At 38.5% G+C, this 18,847-nt stretch overlaps 1 protein-coding gene across 4 annotated transcripts in view; it reads left to right on the plus strand.

Moving 5' to 3' along the window:
- Positions 1-14,546, plus strand: part of LOC126383223 (RNA-binding Raly-like protein) — a 66,791-nt gene extending 52,245 nt beyond the window's left edge. For all 4 annotated transcript variants that reach the window (XM_050033715.1, XM_050033717.1, XM_050033716.1 and 1 more), the window contains 7 exons: positions 3,079-3,154; positions 5,611-5,658; positions 6,426-6,616; positions 8,641-8,754; positions 8,967-9,124; positions 12,980-13,017; positions 13,780-14,546. In XM_050033715.1, coding sequence (XP_049889672.1) covers positions 3,079-3,154; positions 5,611-5,658; positions 6,426-6,616; positions 8,641-8,754; positions 8,967-9,124; positions 12,980-13,012 — 620 coding nt within the window. In that variant the 3' untranslated portion in view covers positions 13,013-13,017; positions 13,780-14,546. The remainder of the gene's footprint in view (positions 1-3,078; positions 3,155-5,610; positions 5,659-6,425; positions 6,617-8,640; positions 8,755-8,966; positions 9,125-12,979; positions 13,018-13,779) is intronic.
- Positions 14,547-18,847: the final 4,301 nt, after the last annotated feature.

Below are 18,847 nucleotides of genomic sequence, written 5' to 3' on the forward strand. Positions count from 1 at the left end.
GGATAAAATGATGAAGTGATGACATTTTATATCCAAAAGGTCAAAGATCAACTTCACTGTGACATCATAATGTTCTGCAGAAACACTTTTCTGGCAGTTATTCAACGCCATAGCTCAGGAACAGAAGTCGAGACATTTGGTCGAATATTGAATTGGTGACACTAATCTTGAGTGCCCACTTTGAAACTGTGCTGATTGTATAGATCTTCTGTGCTGCCAGACTGAAGACGTGTGTGAAGCATTCAAGTTGTAGAATATGTAGCTTCTTTGTAGCAACATCCATATTTGAAGCATTGTCTACAGTCATTGCTCTATATGAGTTTGAAGAGACATGGATGTAAACTGTATAGTCATGAAATATGTTTGCTTCTGTAATGTTTTTGTGGCTTTTGGCTTCACTGTAAAACTTTCCCATATGAAATCCATTTCTCCAAGATGGGGGGAGAAATAGGTGAGGTTATCCATGACAGGAAATTTAGAAGATATAGCGTATGTTTGCATACACACTAATATTAAACTATTATTCAGAATATGACAATATTCTGAATAATTTGCCATGCTGGTAAAGAAATGCATGCTGAAAAGAAAAGCCAACATTTCTGGTCGGAAGGTGATACACACCTACTTTTAAACATTATGAAAGACTTTGATATAAGCAGGTTTTTGGATCTGTACAAGTATCACAGCATTGACCTTTTTAAAAAAATGTGGTTAAAGGAATGAAAGAGAGGTTGTGCTTGCATGGTTCAACAAGTCTGTCACTAGAAAGAGACTCTGAAATAACCTTATTTTGATCCAGACAAGCAAAATGAGACAAGTGGCCCCAGCCACTCAACTTTTCTTGATATTGATGTGATAAACGACATGTTAAGGCACGTTAATCGGAATCTGCACAGCTGAATGTAAACGGGAATATTGGTGGAATTTCATTTTCTTTAGACACATAAACAGCTTAGTAGAAATGTTGTCTTTTTTGAAATAAGAGCAAAATTCTGAATAGTTTTTGCATGTAAACATAGTCAGGAAGAATGATGTGTCTGTGTCTGAGAAGTGAACTCGGGGGAATGAGCCCTCTAGCATTTGTTAGCAATGCTCTTCAGCTTACACTCTTTTCTCCTCAAAAGTAAATCGTCTAATTTACATAGTTCCTCATCTCTCAAAGTTGGGATACTGAGAGTTGTTCAACATAGTTTTATTCGTCAGTTCTGTCTAAAAAAAAAAACAAGAAAACCATGACGATAATCATTTTAATATGAATTACTCACCCCTTGTTACGTTGAATTTGTTAAGAAAATTTTGTTTTTCTCACATTACTCCACGGTGAACGAAGAATCCAAAAACAGAAAATTCTTGAGGAACTGAAGTAAAAAGGGAACCACATTTAACAACAGCAGAACTATATCAAGACATTTGTTTGCAAGCTGTTGCTTAAACACATGCATTCTCGCGAAAACCTTACTATCTAAAACATTTTAGCATAAACAATCTCATGCATGGATGAGGAAGCGCGCCTTAGCAAGATGGTATATTTGAGCTCAATCACAAGCACTAGCCCGACGCGCTACTCGTATGCGGAAGTGTCATAAATACTAAGGTTTTAGTAAAAATGCATGTGTTTGGGAATTACTGAGCATACAACAGGATGGATGAGACTTGGATTATACTGCAGGAGTTATGTGAGAGTCTGTAAACAGATGTTTTAATGCAGTTGTAGTCTGCTGATGCTAATCACGGCCCCTTAGTACGGAAATGTACGACTGCAACTATCAATTATTATCATTATTGATTTAATCCAGTGCTGATTTATGTATCCATTAATCGATAATTCGTTTTGTCTAACACGTCAGAAAATTGTGCAAATTGCTTGTTACAAGTTGCCTGTACCCAAAGTTTCATCTTCAAATTAGTACTTGTTTTATCTGACCAATAGTCCAAAACTTAAAGTTCAGGCAGGACCACTTTGATCAAAGCAAACTATATGTCCATTTGCAAAGACCCCCTGAGAACAGAACAGAGCAGCATCAATGACAAACAGAAATGAGATTGATAAGTCAGACACAGCATGAAAAGGAGGAGCTAGGGTGGAGGCGGGTTGCACAGCAGCTAGCAGAGGAAGCAGCAACAGTAGGCAGGCCAGAGCAGTTTAAATAGGGCACCCTGAATGAGATTCTCGAATTGGTTGCATAGAAAGGAATCATGTGATCAGCTGACTCCCTTCCATCAGTCAGCTGCTCCATCATGAGCTTGACATTGTGTCCTGCCTTGAACTAACACTATGATAAATATATTCAATTTTGAATCATATTAAACAGAGAAAAGCAGCAAATTTTGATGCCAAAGTTTGGCAGATTTGCTTGATAAATGACTCAATCGACTAATCATTGCAGTGCTACAATAGCGATACAATAATGGCACCTAGCAGGAATGTTGTGCGACATGAGTGACCTACACAGAGATAAAACATTCTTCTTTCCGACTGTAACATCAACAGTAACTTAAACATGCCATATATGTACTATTTAAACTTTCGTACTATTTTTTCCTGTAAATCTTCATGCTTACGTTCTTATATGAAACAAATTGTGAAACTGTGGTTAATATCCAAATTTTTATATCTTCCAGTGACACTGAAGTTACAACTACCATAACATGTCTTTAATTTATGTTTTCATGTGCTCCAGTTTAAACTCTAAACCAAATGACATTTTGGAGATATGATAATATGAACATGTGTGTATGTTTACATGTTTGTGTGCAAGTATTTCACATGCAGCGCTGTGTTAATCTGCATTTGACAGTTTTATCATGGCAACAGTTTTAATTGAGTTACAGTTAAACAGCTTTGTAGCTTATAACATTTATATGCTTATAAAAGCTTTTGAATCTTTTATTACAGCACATAAAAATACCCAGTAATACTTTCACAAACAACAAAGCAATGCAGGTGTATTGATGTTGTTTTCAAAACGTATTTCAAACGCAATTTCATTATGGCTGCAGCCTTAATGTTTTCTTTATATTATGAGCTGCTGCTGCTGCTGCATCACATCGTGACATCGATTTTCATTTTGTTCCCAGATATCAACATGGCAGGAGAGCCAAAACCATACAGGCCGAAGATGGGCTCCAAGAGGCCTCTGTCGTCCCTCTACAGGTCTGTGTGAAACACATCTGTCTTATTTCAATGTATCAGCCAGATATTGCTGTGCTGACCTAGTTTTCCCACCGTACTTATATTCTGCTGTCTGCTCGGGCACTTCTGGAGGAACAGCCAATTCCCTGTGCTATCAGTGTCTATTATTATTACACATTCGCTCATTCTTGACATTTTAGCATCTTGTTAGAAGCAAAAACAAAATAGAAGCGCACAAGGAGTGACATGACTGACATCGTAACAGACTAAAGGGAATACAAAAAATCGGTGTTTATTAGGGATTGTAAAGGAATTTGGGGAAATTAGCTTTTTTGCTGAGTGTTAACTGCAATGATCAATATCAGGCTACACAGCAGGCTCCTGCAGATCTTCTATCAGTCTGTGGTAGCAAGTGCGCTGTTCCTTGCTGTGGTGTGCTGGTGGCATCACGGCCGGTGAGGCCAGTAGATTCAACAAGTGAGAAGGCCAGCTTTGTGGTCGGGCTAGTACAGTACTGGGCACTTTGGAGTAACTTGCAGAGAGGAAGATGATGGGCAAAATCAGAGTCATCTTGGATAAACCCACTCATCAACTCCATGACAAGCTGTGGAAGCTCATTCAGCAGCTGGGCCGTCCCACCCGAGTGCAAAACTGACTGCTTCAGGCACTCATTTGTACCTGCTGCCATCACAGCAGTAGAGACCACAGGCTGTTATCACTCTGAACACTGTTTTAAACCTCACTGACTGCTGGCTGCGAGTTTTCTGGTAATCATCTCAGCTAAAAACCAGAAGCCTTACCATCTGTTGCAGGCCACATTTTGGCCTTTGCCGTGGCTCAAAAACTGACATCCATAGAAAAGTTTGGTCTAATTTTGAACCAGAGCATCTGTAGATTAATTCCATACCCAATATGATACAATCCACTAAAGTCTGGTAGAATACAAAAAGGAAAAAAAAAGTTATCATTATCTATCGCCACCATCTTGACTGTAAGGAAGCTGGGAGGTACAGTACTACGGGGTGCAGCGGTGCCGCATGAACTGTCAAGAGTGGGAGCGATTAGCTCTGGTGGCTGCCTGGCGAGGTGCACCTTTCTAGTATTAATACCATAACTACTATTACATTACACCTTATACTATATCTTATACCTCATGCTACACTACAGTATACTGTGCTATATCATACTATACTATGTTAATATGTTATACTGTCTTATCACACCATATCTTACTATTTTATATTTCTATTTTGCAGACAGACAACACTAAGGGGCCTGTCATATCAGGGGCTAGGCCCAGATCCGGGTACACTTGACACCAAAATCCAGTTTGTTTGATAAGTGTGAACACTGTGTGCCCTATGCAGGCACGGTACGCTAATTTGTACTGGGGTGGTCTCAAGTACGGTTCATGTGTAGTCCAGTACAGTACGCACCAACTGTATTAAAACACGGAGGTGGCTGCTATCATATGCGACTACAAGTCATTTTTACCCTGTTATGAAACGGTCTTGATTTAATAACGATGCCACGATGTCAGCTGGCAGCACAGCCGGCTACAAACAGACCCAGACCCAGCTTCACTGCCACCTTTGACCTGCAGTCAGAGCTCCAGCAGGAGGCATAGAGCTCCATGCCTGACAGCAGCAGCTCCTCCTTCACCCAGGAACAGAGCTTTGCATTGCTGCCCTGCTCGTCCCCACCAGTTCCCGCTGAGAACCGTCCCCCGGACATTTTTGTGCTACACTGTAGCTTCACTATGGCACAAAAATGTCACGTAGATGATGATGCAAGTGTACTTGGGCACCGAACAGCATTAATAATGTGAAAGCTGAGCAGGTGGGTAGTGGAGGGGGGGCGATCGTACTCTGGCACAGTATGACTCAGTCATCAACGCTAACATCCTTGGTGTCATTACCTCACAGTAATGACACCAAGGGTATTAATATTCTGTATTATTATTATTATTTTGGTGCATGCTGTTTACATAATACTAGAGTCACTGCTATGAATCATGCCGTGTCACTTAACCTTGTAACTTTGTCTTTAATTGCTCTTGTGTTGTTCATATTGTTGTATTTCCACTCTTCTAGTTGTACACACCTCTTATTTTTATGTTTTACTACTTTATTTATCTGTATTATTTTTATCTTTGTGCCGCTACAGCACCTGAATTTCCCCTCTGGGGTTCAATAAAAGCTTATCTTTTCATATCAATCTCATGTCTGCACTCTGAATATAAAGCTGGAGCCTAGAGATAGTTAGCGTAGCTTAGCACAAAGACTGGAAACAGGTGCAAATGGCTTATTCATCTTAGATGTGTATGCAGTGTACTCCTCATTGAGTTCTTGATCTCTCTTGTTAGTGTCTTCAGATTTTCTTCCCTGACCATACACACACACACACACACACACACACACACACATGCATTTAACACTGCAACAGAAGAATAAAAACAGTCTGTTTTATCTTCACAGCGGCTACGAGTTTGACTATGATTACTACAGAGACGATTTTTACAGCAGGTATGTGAGAAAGCTTATCTGGTCTTAAATAACCGCACAGTCTGACTGTAGTTTGTCCTTTTTAACGCTTCCACATCGTCCCTTTTCTCCCAATATTTTGCCCTTCAGTGTTCACCCTCCTTTCTCCCCATTTCAGAGTCAGCTACTTAGATAAAGATGAGTTTAGAGCAGAATAGCCCCATTTCCATCTGAGGCAAAGTAACTACATTATCATAGGCATAATGAATGTCATATTGGGGAGGTTTTTATTCCTCTCCGTTGGGCTTACTAATGATGCTTTTATCCGCATAGGCGAGTACTGAATGTCAGATAGTCCCCCGGCTGGTCATTTGCGTTGGCAAGGCAGAGAATGTGTCTTCCTTCTGACATTTTCATTGGTTTGTTTACTTCCTCTGCTTTGCAATATCCCTGAGAGTTGAATCCTTCAGCTTTGAGTCATTATTGCTATTTTGGCAATTTGATATGTCGTTGGCAACGGGATTGACTGAATTGCTGTGGCATTGTTCAATAGCTACCTCAATCATTAAAACATTTTTTGCAGCATGTCTTTTAGGTGCTTTGTAAGCGCTTCTTGGTGCTCAAATAACATCTAGAAACACGAGCTTGATGCCAGCTTTGTTGTTCAGTGCCAGTAATAAATACACAGATACTTCTCCCTGCTTTTTAGGTAATGTGTTTTTCTGCACTGGGATGCCTTTTGTAACATGTTGCTCTGTTGTTCTGCTGTTGCTAAGACTGCTGCATATTAATCTTTCATGTGTCTCCAGACTCTTTGAGTACCACGGTCGTGTCGTGCCCCCGACCCGTGCTGTGATCCCCATCAAACGTTCACGGCTAGTCGTCCCTTCCACACGCAGAGCCAAATCCTCCTTTCCAGTCAGGGCCTGTTCTTCCTCCTCCTCTTCCTCTTCCTCCTCCCGAGCGCTCAATGTCGGCTCTTCCATCACAGTCCCTAAACGTATGTTCTCTTTGTCCCTTTTGGTTCCTCTGATTCGCTCTTTCCTGCTCTATTCAAAGGAAATGTCCAGTTTATTACAACCTGGGTCTTATATCTGTAGTTTTGCCCGTCATTTCTTTAAGTTATAATAAGTCTGTCCTTATCAAAGTAATAGGTGACAGCTGAAAACATAAAATCCCTTCAGTGGCAGGGCAAAAGAGAAGAGAGGATGTCATTATCAAACATTTGTAGGGCTGCAACTAATAATTATTTTTATGAATTGAATAATTTGACAATTATTATTTCAGATTAACTGTTTGGTCTGTAAAATGTTAGAAAATAGTGCAAAATACCTAAAAGCTAAACACTTTACATGAGTCCCAGATGACATATTTATATGCCTGGTTTTGTCCAACTTACCTCCCAAAAATTTAGTTTGCAGTCATGGAAGACAAAGAAAAGCAGCAGAAAGTGAAATAAATATTTGGCATTTATACTTGAAATATGACTTTGATTAATGGACGAATTGTTTTAGTTCTGGTCAGGTTGTGAACAAGCCAACATTTAAAAGGATACTTGGCCGCTTTTCAACCAGCTTTGTATCACAACATTGTGGGTAGTATATGTAAGTGAAGTATGGTAAACATCCCTCCATCTTACTAACACCCAGATCTCCCTGCTCCTCTTTTGGCTCGTTTTGCGTCATCCAGCGGGTTTTAACTGGAGGAAGCGGATCGAGACCTTCCTCTCTGGTTCTCTCTATCTCTTAAACTCAGACCAAACTTCAATTTAGCTGTCAACACTAGGCAGTGCTGATCAAAAATGAACAAAGGTTCTGTTACTGTAATGTTTATTTCTCACCAACTATGTCATTAGAAATATATTTTAGTGCACTGTTTAGCTGTAATAGAAGAATTTGTTAACAAGCAGTGGACGCTTTACTGTTTCCTGTGTTGTAAAAATGAAGGCATAAAAAACTGAGATTAAACACTTAAATCAAGCAGTGCTGTTAATATATATATATATATATATATATATATATATATATATATATATATATATGTCACTGCATTGCCGCTTTCTCGCCTCAAAACATTTACGATACATATTTTAGCTTACTGTTTAACTGTAATTTAAGATTGTTTGTTACTAGCCGGCCGCCATATTGTTTCCTGTGTGAAAACGGCCAAGCTCACATTACCTCATCCACCAGCTGGAGCATGTATTGGTTCGATGCGGCACAGTGCATTCTGGTAGTTGTAGGTTTTCTACCTCTTGAGCAAAATCAAATACCACAGCCCTTTTTGTTTGTTTTCTCTGGTCATGTAGCACCATTTTCAAAAGTCTGCATCTTTCTACTGCATAGACAGCCCACTTTTATAAATATACCATCTCTCCAACAGTAAATGTTTCTTTAAGACAGATTATTTGTAATAAAAACTCAATCATTAGTTTGACATTTTAAGAAATATGCTAATTTGCTTTCTTGCAGAGATGTAGATGGGAAGATTGATCCCGATCTCATGTTTGTTAGATAAAAGGCTGCAGCTGGTTAGCTAATCTTAGCACAAAGACTGGAAACCTAGTTCTGTCTGAAGGTAACAAAATCCACCTACCAGGACCAACAAAATCTCAAAAGGCAGAAAAAGAATAAGCGCATTTCAAATTATATGAAAATATTCCTTTAAGTTAGTGAGTACATTGTTATAGTAACTGATGGGAATGATGGCAAAAACTGCTAAAATAAGATCCAGATTGTATCAAACTGTTATTTCCTTTAATTGTCCAACAGTTGCCTTTGCAGTGCTCCTTCTCTCACAGATACTAATCAGTATTCTCCACGTAATTCAATACAGTGAAATATCACAAACTTTGGCTTCCATTCATGTGCCCTTTCACTAATTGTGCCTCAGCCAAACTTCTGGCAACGAACTCGGCCGCTGAGACGTGTCGGAGCAGTGCAATAGCTGTTGTAACCATGTCTGTCTCCTTGTCAAACATCACATTAATTATGCTTTTTAACTTTTATTAATGTATGCTCACAGTGAAGACAGACCAGCTCCTAACAATCAAGAAGGAGCTGTCACAGATCAAGACCAAGATCGACTCACTGCTGGGAAGGCTGGAGAAGATTGAGAGGCAACATCGCTCTGATGGCGGTGAGATTTGACAGAGGGGAGGACCTGTCTGCTGGAGGAGCATGCATATATTCATGTGGAAGTCAAAGACACACGCAGGGCAAAGTGATACAGAAAATATTAAAAGCTTTATTATGTCTGACAGATTGATTATTCTATTAGTACAAATAAGAAGTCAGTTCAATACATTTCTTATGCTCTGATGTTGACTGCCAGTCTGTCTCTTTTCCCAGACATGCAGAGGAAACAAGAGGAGGTGTGTGAGTGTCTCCATGGTGACGCAGCAGACCACTCTGGTGGAGAGGAGGCAGAGGGGACAGCTGAGGTGGAGGCAGGGGAGATGACGGACGGCTGCGAAGACGACTTTGAAGATGAAGGCACCAGCGATATGGTGAGGAGGTCAAGTAGACATTTACAGTCTCGGTGAGGAGTGAGTGAGTTCTCCTGTCTGTGAAATTAATGCTAGGATATATAAGAGTGTGTGTGTGTGTATGTGTGTGTGTGTCTCTATAAATTTAAGTCACTTAGTGTGTGTTTGCATTAGCTGTACATCTGCTGCATGTGTTCATTTTACAGTATTAAAACTTATTTTCAGCTGTTACAGGAGAAGTTTGACATTCTGGGAAATGTGCTTATTCACCTTTTAGCAAAAACTTAGAGGACAAAAATTGATACCACTCATGTCTGTATGGCGAATATGAAGCTACATCTAGGAGCTGGTTAGCTTAGCTTAGCACAAAGAGTGGAAACAAAGGGAAACAGTTAGCCTGGCTCTGTCTGAAGATAGCAGAATCTGCCTAACAGCACCTCTAAAGCTTGATTATTCACACATACTCTGGTCCACACAAAAATAGGAGTGTAAAAACAACAATGTGCTGGACCACTTAATGCCTCTGACCAGTTACTAGGCAACCAGTAGAGAAATTAGGAATCAGCGATCTTAAGAGGTTGTGTTAAGAAGATTTTGTTATCTTTGGACAGCAAGGCTGGCTGGTTCCCACTGTTTCCAGTCTGTGCTTAGCTAAGCTAACCACCTCTTGGCTGTTGGGGACTCCCTAAAAAATTGTGTTTCACCCGACGTTTAAGATACTGCTTTATGTCCTGCATCACACCAATTGCCTGATGCGCATTCTTGTCGGCTCGCATTGGGTCATCTCATCACTTTTTGGATAACCTAGCAAAAGCATGAACTAAAAAGTTTTGAATAAACCTAATCTTTGCCTTAACCCCAAGATTAATCCTACAGGAGACCTCACACCTACCTGTAACTTCAAACAGAGATTAATTTTATTTGTTGAGATAACTGATTTAAGAAGACACTTCTGCCGGCACAGCTGCAACCGAGACCAGCTTCCTCTGCAGATGTTGGAATGAATTTTACCTGACTGCTGAAAATTCCCAAAATGATTGTTATGAAGTTATACTGGAAAATACATACAACTGAGAAATGCTGGTGTATATTGACATTTAGGTTGCTTAAATTATGTCCAACAACAAAAATATACTCAGATGGAGGGGTCTGTATTCTGATACAAACGTAGCATCTGGCATCATGCCCTGCCCAGATAGGCTTACAAGGCAGACAATCAGTTTCCCTGTATACAGGTGTGTGACCAAATATACAAATTATATTATGTTATACAGTATATGCAGTGCTTTCATACTTGCATCAAATAAACTGATCTAATTTTGGATGTGTCTATTATTCCGTTAAATTTGCCTAATTTTCTAAGCTTTAGAAATGATGCAGAACAACCACCGCTCCACCCAGCTTGGTCTTGGCAAGGTGCTGGAAACATCAGTGAGTCCAAACTGGTAGAAAAGCTTTCCACACACTTACATCTATGCAGTGTTTCAATTTATTGTTGAGCTTTCGGTCTGTTACACTAATGTGCGGAAATCTTTTCTACCAAGCTGTAGAAATAAAACTAGCCCGAACTTTGCCACGCACTCCTCGCTGAAGTGTGCACTGCTGTGTCCTGCAAAACGTGTTTTTCTGACTGGTATTAATCTTTTCGTCTTAAAAGAATAAGTGGTGACCTGGCTTGAACTACATTTTTCAGACACAATCAACAACTGTGTGTCTGTGCTTTTACTTAGGTTGGCCAGTCTGTATGTTCATAATAATTTCCTAGACTATTTCCTGAAAGAACTGTATAATTTGGTACTCATTACAGGGAAAACAGGGAGTCCAATTGGTACATTTCCAACTTATTAATTCAAATTAATTGCTAGCACTATGCAGAGTCACATTTTTAAAAAAAAAAATACATTTGTGTACAAGCAAGTATACAATCCAACATAAATGAAGGGTAAAGTTTCCAGTGATGAATGAATGAATACAGAATGTGTTTGGGTTTACATGGAACAGTTGTTTCAAGGAGGTTCATGTTCTCTCTTTGATTACTACTAAATTAACCAGTTCTTTGCAGGAAACCTCTTAAAGAAATTAGTAGAAAAGTATGAGCCTGTGAAGCACCACCCTCTCACAGACAGAGGAGCTTATTAGATTGATTGTGTGTGTGGACCAAACCATTGATAACTGGTCACCATTAAAGCATATTTGGCTTTCACCTATAGATACCATTTCAATAAAATCTGAACTGAAATAATCCAAACACTTGTGTATGCTGCTCAGAGGAGACATTGGTGCTTTGTATGTGGAAGTACTAGGAGATGGACATTTAGACCATATCTGATATCTCTCAGCTGACGTCTTTGCATCTCTAAAAAAAAAAAAACCCAAGGCAAAACTGCTTAGTCCTTGTATCATACAAACTATTTTTTGCTCTTCAATGTTAACAATATTAAGCACCAGCTATTAATCAATGGCTTTAAAGCTTCTCAAGCTGCTCGGCCATGGAAAACCTGACGTATATAAAGTATAAAGTATTTCTGTATGCTGCTAAAGACATTCCAAAAATATATGTGCATGCTTTATTCACTACCTGGATAGCAATTTAGCCAGCCAACTGTTATTTCTGATGAAGAAGTGTATCTAATGCATGAGAAATAATGATGAACTAATGAACTTTTTTGTTCTGAACTTTTTCTCTTGGTGTATGTATCTTTAGCTATGTATCAATTTTGGTGTAAAAGAAGTATGAAAACCAAAACATTTAAGCAGAATGAACTGTGGCTTAAAATACCTGTTCTGGGTGCTACAAACATAACTGGAAAGTTTCTGACCCCTCATTAAAAAATGCCCACTTTTGTCGCCACAAACATGGCTGGATTTGTGTTGACCTCTCGTTAAAAAAGTACCCGCTTTTATTGCTATAAGGGTAGCTGGAAATGGTGCTACCTCTCGTTGAAGCAAAAAAAAAAAAAAAATATTGCTTTTGTGGGTACAAACATGGCTTAAAATGTCTAGACCCCTCATTAAAAAAAACCCTGCTCTTATCACTACAAGCATGGCTGAAAATGTCCTGACCTAACATTAAAAATACCTGCTTTTATCACTACAAATATGTCTGGAAATGTCCTGACCACTCGTTAAACAACCAAAAAAAGCCTGCTTTGTTGCTATAAACATGGCTGAAAATGCAAACAACAACAACAAAAAAGCCTTCTTTGACGCTACAAACACGGCTGGAAATATCAAACCTGACATTAAAAATACCTGCTTTTATTGCTACAAACATGGCTGAAAATGTCCTGACCTAACATTAAAAGTACCTGCTTTTACTGCTACAAGCATGGCTGGAAATGTCTAGACCTCTCATTAAAACAACAAAAAAAACCTGCTTTGTTCCCACAAACATGGCTGGAAATGTCCTGACATCTTGTTAAAAAAATACCTGCTTTATAGCTGGAAATGGCTCAACCTCTCATTAAAACAAAAAATACCTGCTTTTATTGCTACAAACATTGCTGGAAATGTCCTGACCTCTCGTTAAAACAAAAAATACCTGCTTTTATTGCTACAAACATTGCTGGAAATGTCCTGACCTCTCGTTAAAACAACAACAACAAAAAAGCCTGCTCAGATGATCTGATACTGTATATCTATAGGCTGATCCCGGCTGTTAACCTGTTTATATTTTATGACCCATATTGAGAACCTGATTCTGACATTGTATGTATTGTATATATTTTGGATCTGTACCTTATTGTCATTTTAAACGTCCTATATTTGGACTTGTTGTGTTTGCAACCGCTGCACAGCACTATCCCTCAGGATAAATAAAGTTTTATCTTATCTTATCTTAGTCTTATTTGTTTGTCTTTTTTCTTTTCACTGCAGATAGAGAACCACATATCGGACATTGACAACTGAATAAGGTCAGTATTAAATCTCCGTGTCAAAGGAAATAAGTCTTCATTTATATGAAAACAAACTGTCTGGCATTTAATTTGGTGAACAGAAATTCAACAGCGTATGGACATTTGCACAGTGCCCCTTTTCACTGCCCAGCAACTTGTAGTCAGCCGCAGCAGTAACTCAAAAGATCTCCGGCTTATTTTTCCACTTTTAAGCAGAGTGAGGAACGCTGCTCATCACGTCTTCTAAATGGCCTGTCATTCTCTCCGTCTGGGAGCGTAAGGAAAAGCCAGCTTCTCTGCAGTTATCACTGATGACTGTCTGAACAGCCGCAGAGATACGACTCAGTCTCATCCGCACTTTCCATCAGACGACATTTAAATCCCCTGATTTTCTTTGTATGAACAAATAGCTTTGAGATTTAATTTGCCTCTTGGCTGACATTTCCTCCCTGCTGTCCTCAAGTGCCTGATAACGGAAATCTTTTTCAGCCGCTCTGAACATGATGGATCGTTAAGATGATGGCATAATGAACTGTTTGTCCTCAGGTGGATATCTCAGTAGTTGCAGGTTATATCAGAAGCATTAGGTTATTTTAATGTAAGTCACAGCAATAACGCCTACTCTGTTTTTCCACCCACCTCACAGGGAAATCTTGCAGATACAGCACCTTATGATGTAGCCACCTTTTCTACATAGGTTTACTGAGAAAGGCAGTCAGCAATGATAATAATGAATTCTCACCACAGTCTGACTTGTGTTTTTTTTAATCTTTTTTCAAGCTGGAGGAAAAGGGGAGTCTACTTGTGCAAGAAGCTGGGAGAACAGATACCAGCGAAACCTTCTTGATCAAGAAGGTGTATTTGAAATTGAACGAAAGCAATGACGGGAGTGACTGACGGCAGAAGAAGAGTTTTTCAAACTTGTTTTTATGCTTGTTTGCATCATTAGAACATGACACACCTGATGTGTACTCCATCGAAATGCTGGTTATGAATATTCTCCAGACTACTGCAAGATCAACTGCAAAGAGCAATCAGTAATTTCCCCTAAAGCTGATTGCTGCTCCGAAAAATAAGGACAGTATATTGTGTGCTTAGTATATTCTGGTCTGTATTGTGCATAAAAATACAGTTACGTGATCAGTCAGATGAACCATGAAACACCTTCCTCTGTTGTAAAGTTTGTTCTGTTTCTGTGCATTGAAAACTGTGACGAGCCACGACGCTGGCAGAGAGCTAAATATGAATGTAAGAGGAACACTTGATAATTACGTGACTTTGCTTTATTCGTACATTTTGCCGAAATGTACACAATATGTAATTTATTCACAACGTCTCCACACAGTGTCTGCCGTTTGTTATTCATGATAAGATGCATTTGGAATTCTGTTTACATTCATGTTTATGGTTAAAAAAAAAAAGATGACTATTTTTTACAATCAGCATGTTTAAAATGTAGCTATTATGGATCATTTGTATTCATTGCATCTGTTGTACAGCTATGGATGATCGCAGTTTTTGAAATAAACTCGTTCCTCCGAAAAAAAGAGAGCAAAAAAAAAAGCAGTCTGCCTGAGTGTTGTGGCTTTTATTTTTACAAGCAATCCGGGGAAAACAAATGCACATTGTGTTTCTGTGGGGATTTCTGCTTAATGCAAAAACTTTATTTTACTGCTTGCAAAACAACTTCAGCAATGTTCTTTTATTAACCTTGTATGACATGGGGAGGTGGCATCAGGAAGTTTCTACCTGACTAAAGTTCAACTTAACTTTTTCCTCCAGCCTCAGAACATTTTCAGCCTTGCTGGGTCTGTCTGTCCATCTCAACAACTGTTTGATGGATTTCATGAAAATTTCCACGGTTCCCAGATGAATAATCCTGCTGACTTTGGTCCACCATGATGCCGAATTAAAGGTCTCAAAATTTGGATTGATAGCCATGAAATTTGGTGGAATGTAACAAAATGCAATTCCTAAAGTATTGTACTTAAGTACAAATTTATGCCACTTTATATAGTACTAATCCTTTCAAAGGGACATACTGGTGCACTAGTTATTTGTAAGTTACTGACTACTGACTAGTCTTCTCAAATGTGATGATATGCAACTTTTTCCCGTCATTATTTTAATAATTTTGGTAAAAAAGCTTCGTGAACATGGTGCATTTCTCAGTTTTACAAATTTTTACAAACCAAACAATTTGTTGTTTAATCTGGAAAATAATCATCAGATTGATCCATAATAAAAAATATCATAAGTGGCAACCAAAAGTTAAATACGTCTTACACACTACTGCAATAATAATCAAATCATATATGATTATATGTAATAATAGTCACAGGGGTATTTGTCTCCACTGAGTACTTTTACTTTTCATACTCAGAAAGAGTACATTTTCCTAAAATACCGACACACTTACATAAGTAATAACAGTCAGTACAGGACTTTTACTTGTAATGGAATGGAGAATGGAGTAAGTGATCTGAACATATTTTCCTCCACCGCAGATATCCATGTCCCTCAGGAAGAGTTGTAATAACTTTGGTAACCCCCTCGTTTTATCTAGCACCATTATCAGGTCAACAGTTTAATTTGTCTGTTACTTTGATTTATAATGCTCCAATCAGCTGCACTTGTATATTCAGTTCTAGCAAATGTTAGCATAATAAGCTAAACTTAGACGATGACAACAATACCCTCTGAACATCAATATGTTAGCATCCTCACTGTGAGGATGCTGATCATAGCATTGAGCTCAAAGCACTGTTATGTAAGCATAATAATAATGCTACTGATAATAACAGCAAAGTATATTTGTAGCAGTGTTTTACAAATAAAATGCAATAAAAAAAAGATACAGACAGCAGGGATAATAAAAATCACGGGGATAAAATAAAGTTTTGACAAACATATAAGATTATACAGCCTGTATGGTGTTATGTAATACAACATCGTAGTCTGTTGAAGCAGCAGAGGAGTTCAAATATTTCTTTAATCACTTTAAGTTTTACAGTCAACACAGAATACATTTACATTTTAGTTACATATAAGCAAGAATGTTTTAGAGACAAAGTGTACAAAGTGTTCTTACTTTTAACATGTGTAGGTCTACATGGTACGTGCACGTGGGGGCTAAGAACATAGAAAGACTGTCCAGAATTACAAACATGGTCAGTAAAATTGTTGGGAAAGAACAGAAGCAGCTGGGATGTATATGTAAAAATGTAAAATGCAGGTGAAGCAAAAAGCTTTACAAACTGAGTCTGATCCTGTCGATCCCCTTTTTAAAGAATTCATAAAATTGCCCTCGGGAAGACACTATAGAGCTGCTGCAGCAACCAAGAACATTTATAACTACCACCTTGCGGTTGTGTGCCTCTGCAAACCAGTCAAGCTGCAGTTAAAGTTTACATCCATTTTGGTGAAAACATGGATGCTTCGCACACATCTCCAGCCTGGCAGCACAGAAGATGTATACAATCAGCACAGTTTCAAGATTACTGTCACCAATAATGTCTCTTCTTCTGTTCCTAAGATATGATGTTGAGTAAGTGTTTTTGCAGAAGATTATGATGTCACAGTGAAGGTGACCTTTGACCTTTTGGATATAAAATGTCATCACTTCAACATTTTATGCCATTAGATATTTGCTTTGTCATAATTAGCAGATGAATTATTGAGTTATGGCCACAAATATGTTTTGTGAGGTCACACTGACCTTTGACCTTTGGCCACCAAAAGCTAATGAGTTCATCAGTAAATGTTTGTGCCAATTTCAAAGTATTTACCCCAAGGTGTTCTTGAGATATCATTCACAAGAATGAGACAGACAGAGTCACGCTGACCTTTGACCACCAAAATCTAAACAGTTCACTGTTGAGTCCAAGTGAACGTTTGTGCCAAATTTGGAGAAAATTCTCTCAAAGTGTTAAGATATCGCATTCACAAGACTGAGACAGAGAAAGTCACAGTGACCTTGACCTTTGACCTATGACCATCAAAATCTGATTACTACATCGTTGAGTCCAAGTGGACGTTTGAGGGTAACACCTGGGATAGTGTGTTAATGAGAATAGATGGAGTATGGATGGATGGACAGACACCCTGAAAACATAATGCCTCTGGTGATGGCTGTTGCTTGCGAGGAGGCATAAAGTCTTTCATAACGAATGCAATAACTGCTAAATTTGTAACCACCATTTGCACTGGAACCATATCCGTGTTTGTTGTCTGTGCTGTGCACGTTGTGTTATTTATTGTATGTGTTGTGTTTTTACCATGATGCGTTTTAACCAACCAGTGAAGCCGATGGCAAATATCTGGACGTTTGTGGACGGCAAAGATTATTATCACAGAGCCACTAGCTCTAGGCTGTACTCAATTTATCTTGGCATTAACTTTGTTTAACTGCCTGACTCAAACTAAAATTATACTTCAGAGTAACTTTTCTCTCCACCTTCAAACTATATTTTCAAAATAAATGGGAGTAGCAAGGTGAAAGTAAAGACACGGAATGATGCTAAATGTACAAATTCTCCACTTGAATTTAATTATAGCATTCCTGCACATTAGTCCAATTCTGTAATAGGCTATGAGAATATTCATCTTATTTTTTTTTAAATACAGTGCCCTTGAAAACTACAGCTTATGAGCGATAAGCGGTGGTGAGGCAGCAGCAGATGGCATTTCTAATTCACTCACTTCATTAGCACCAGATCATCATTTTCACAGGTTAAGGAGGGTCATTGGCTGGGTTGCAGGTATAATTGGTTCTATCATCGCTGGCTAGCAGCCAGTGAGTACAATGATCAGTCATGCAGCTCCTCTAATATGGACAATGTTCAGTGTGTGATGAACTGAATCAATCACCGGCCTGTAGCTGCTGGAGAAATTATGAGTATAATAGGGGTCAGGATCTTTATAATACATCTGTGATTAGCCATACTTGAGCGAGGATGCACAACTTGCAGCAAGCTTTGTTTCACAGGGCTATAAGTCACAGACAAAGCTAATGCAGGAAGTTTTATGAATTATATCTTAGATAAAGCAAGCATGAAAGGAGCCATTTATATTTAATATTTTGCTCAATGAATAATTTCAAACTGGCAAAGTCCTCACTCATCAGCTTTATGTTGCTCTAACTCTTTGTTCACCGTGGTAAAAGTTGATTATTTCACATTGACTCTAATGATTTTCTCCATTCACACTGTTTACTGGACACAATTTTTCACATTTATTCATGTGTATGACACTATAACACATTTAACAATATCAATGAGGTGTGAGATATGATATATTTACAGGGAGATTATTCACTTATTCACACAAATGGCAAAAGGAAAAGCATAAAGTCATTTAATATGAAAACATGAATTGTATTGTTGTCTTGTGACAAATGCATCATCTCTATTATACACCAAAACATCTTTGTTTTGGCAGGCCTGAAATATTGTGTTTTTCATGCATCATGTTTGTTTTTTGTTTGTTTTGTTTGTATTTACCACATTTTTTGCTGTGAGACTGCTGCCAGAAAGGCGGTACAAATTCTGAGGGAGGCAGCTGGCACTTAAAAAGAATCAAGCATGACGATGTGGAAAAACTGGAAGCTGACCAATATGGGCTTCAGTTTTAACTTTTTTTCCCAGTTTTGAGAAAGAGAGGTAAACACAAAGAAACAAAGTGAGTTTAAACACGGGGGGTGACAGAGACAGATGCACATACACAGTAATGATATCTGAGTGACTGACAAGTCTATACCAATCATAAATGCTGTAAAACTTCAATTTATATGGGTTGCATATGGACAAACAATGTTTGTGTATTTTGTTCTACATTACTTTAGACACTT

The sequence above is a fragment of the Epinephelus moara genome, chromosome 21 (assembly GCF_006386435.1).
Source record: "Epinephelus moara isolate mb chromosome 21, YSFRI_EMoa_1.0, whole genome shotgun sequence".
NCBI lineage: Eukaryota > Metazoa > Chordata > Actinopteri > Perciformes > Serranidae > Epinephelus > Epinephelus moara.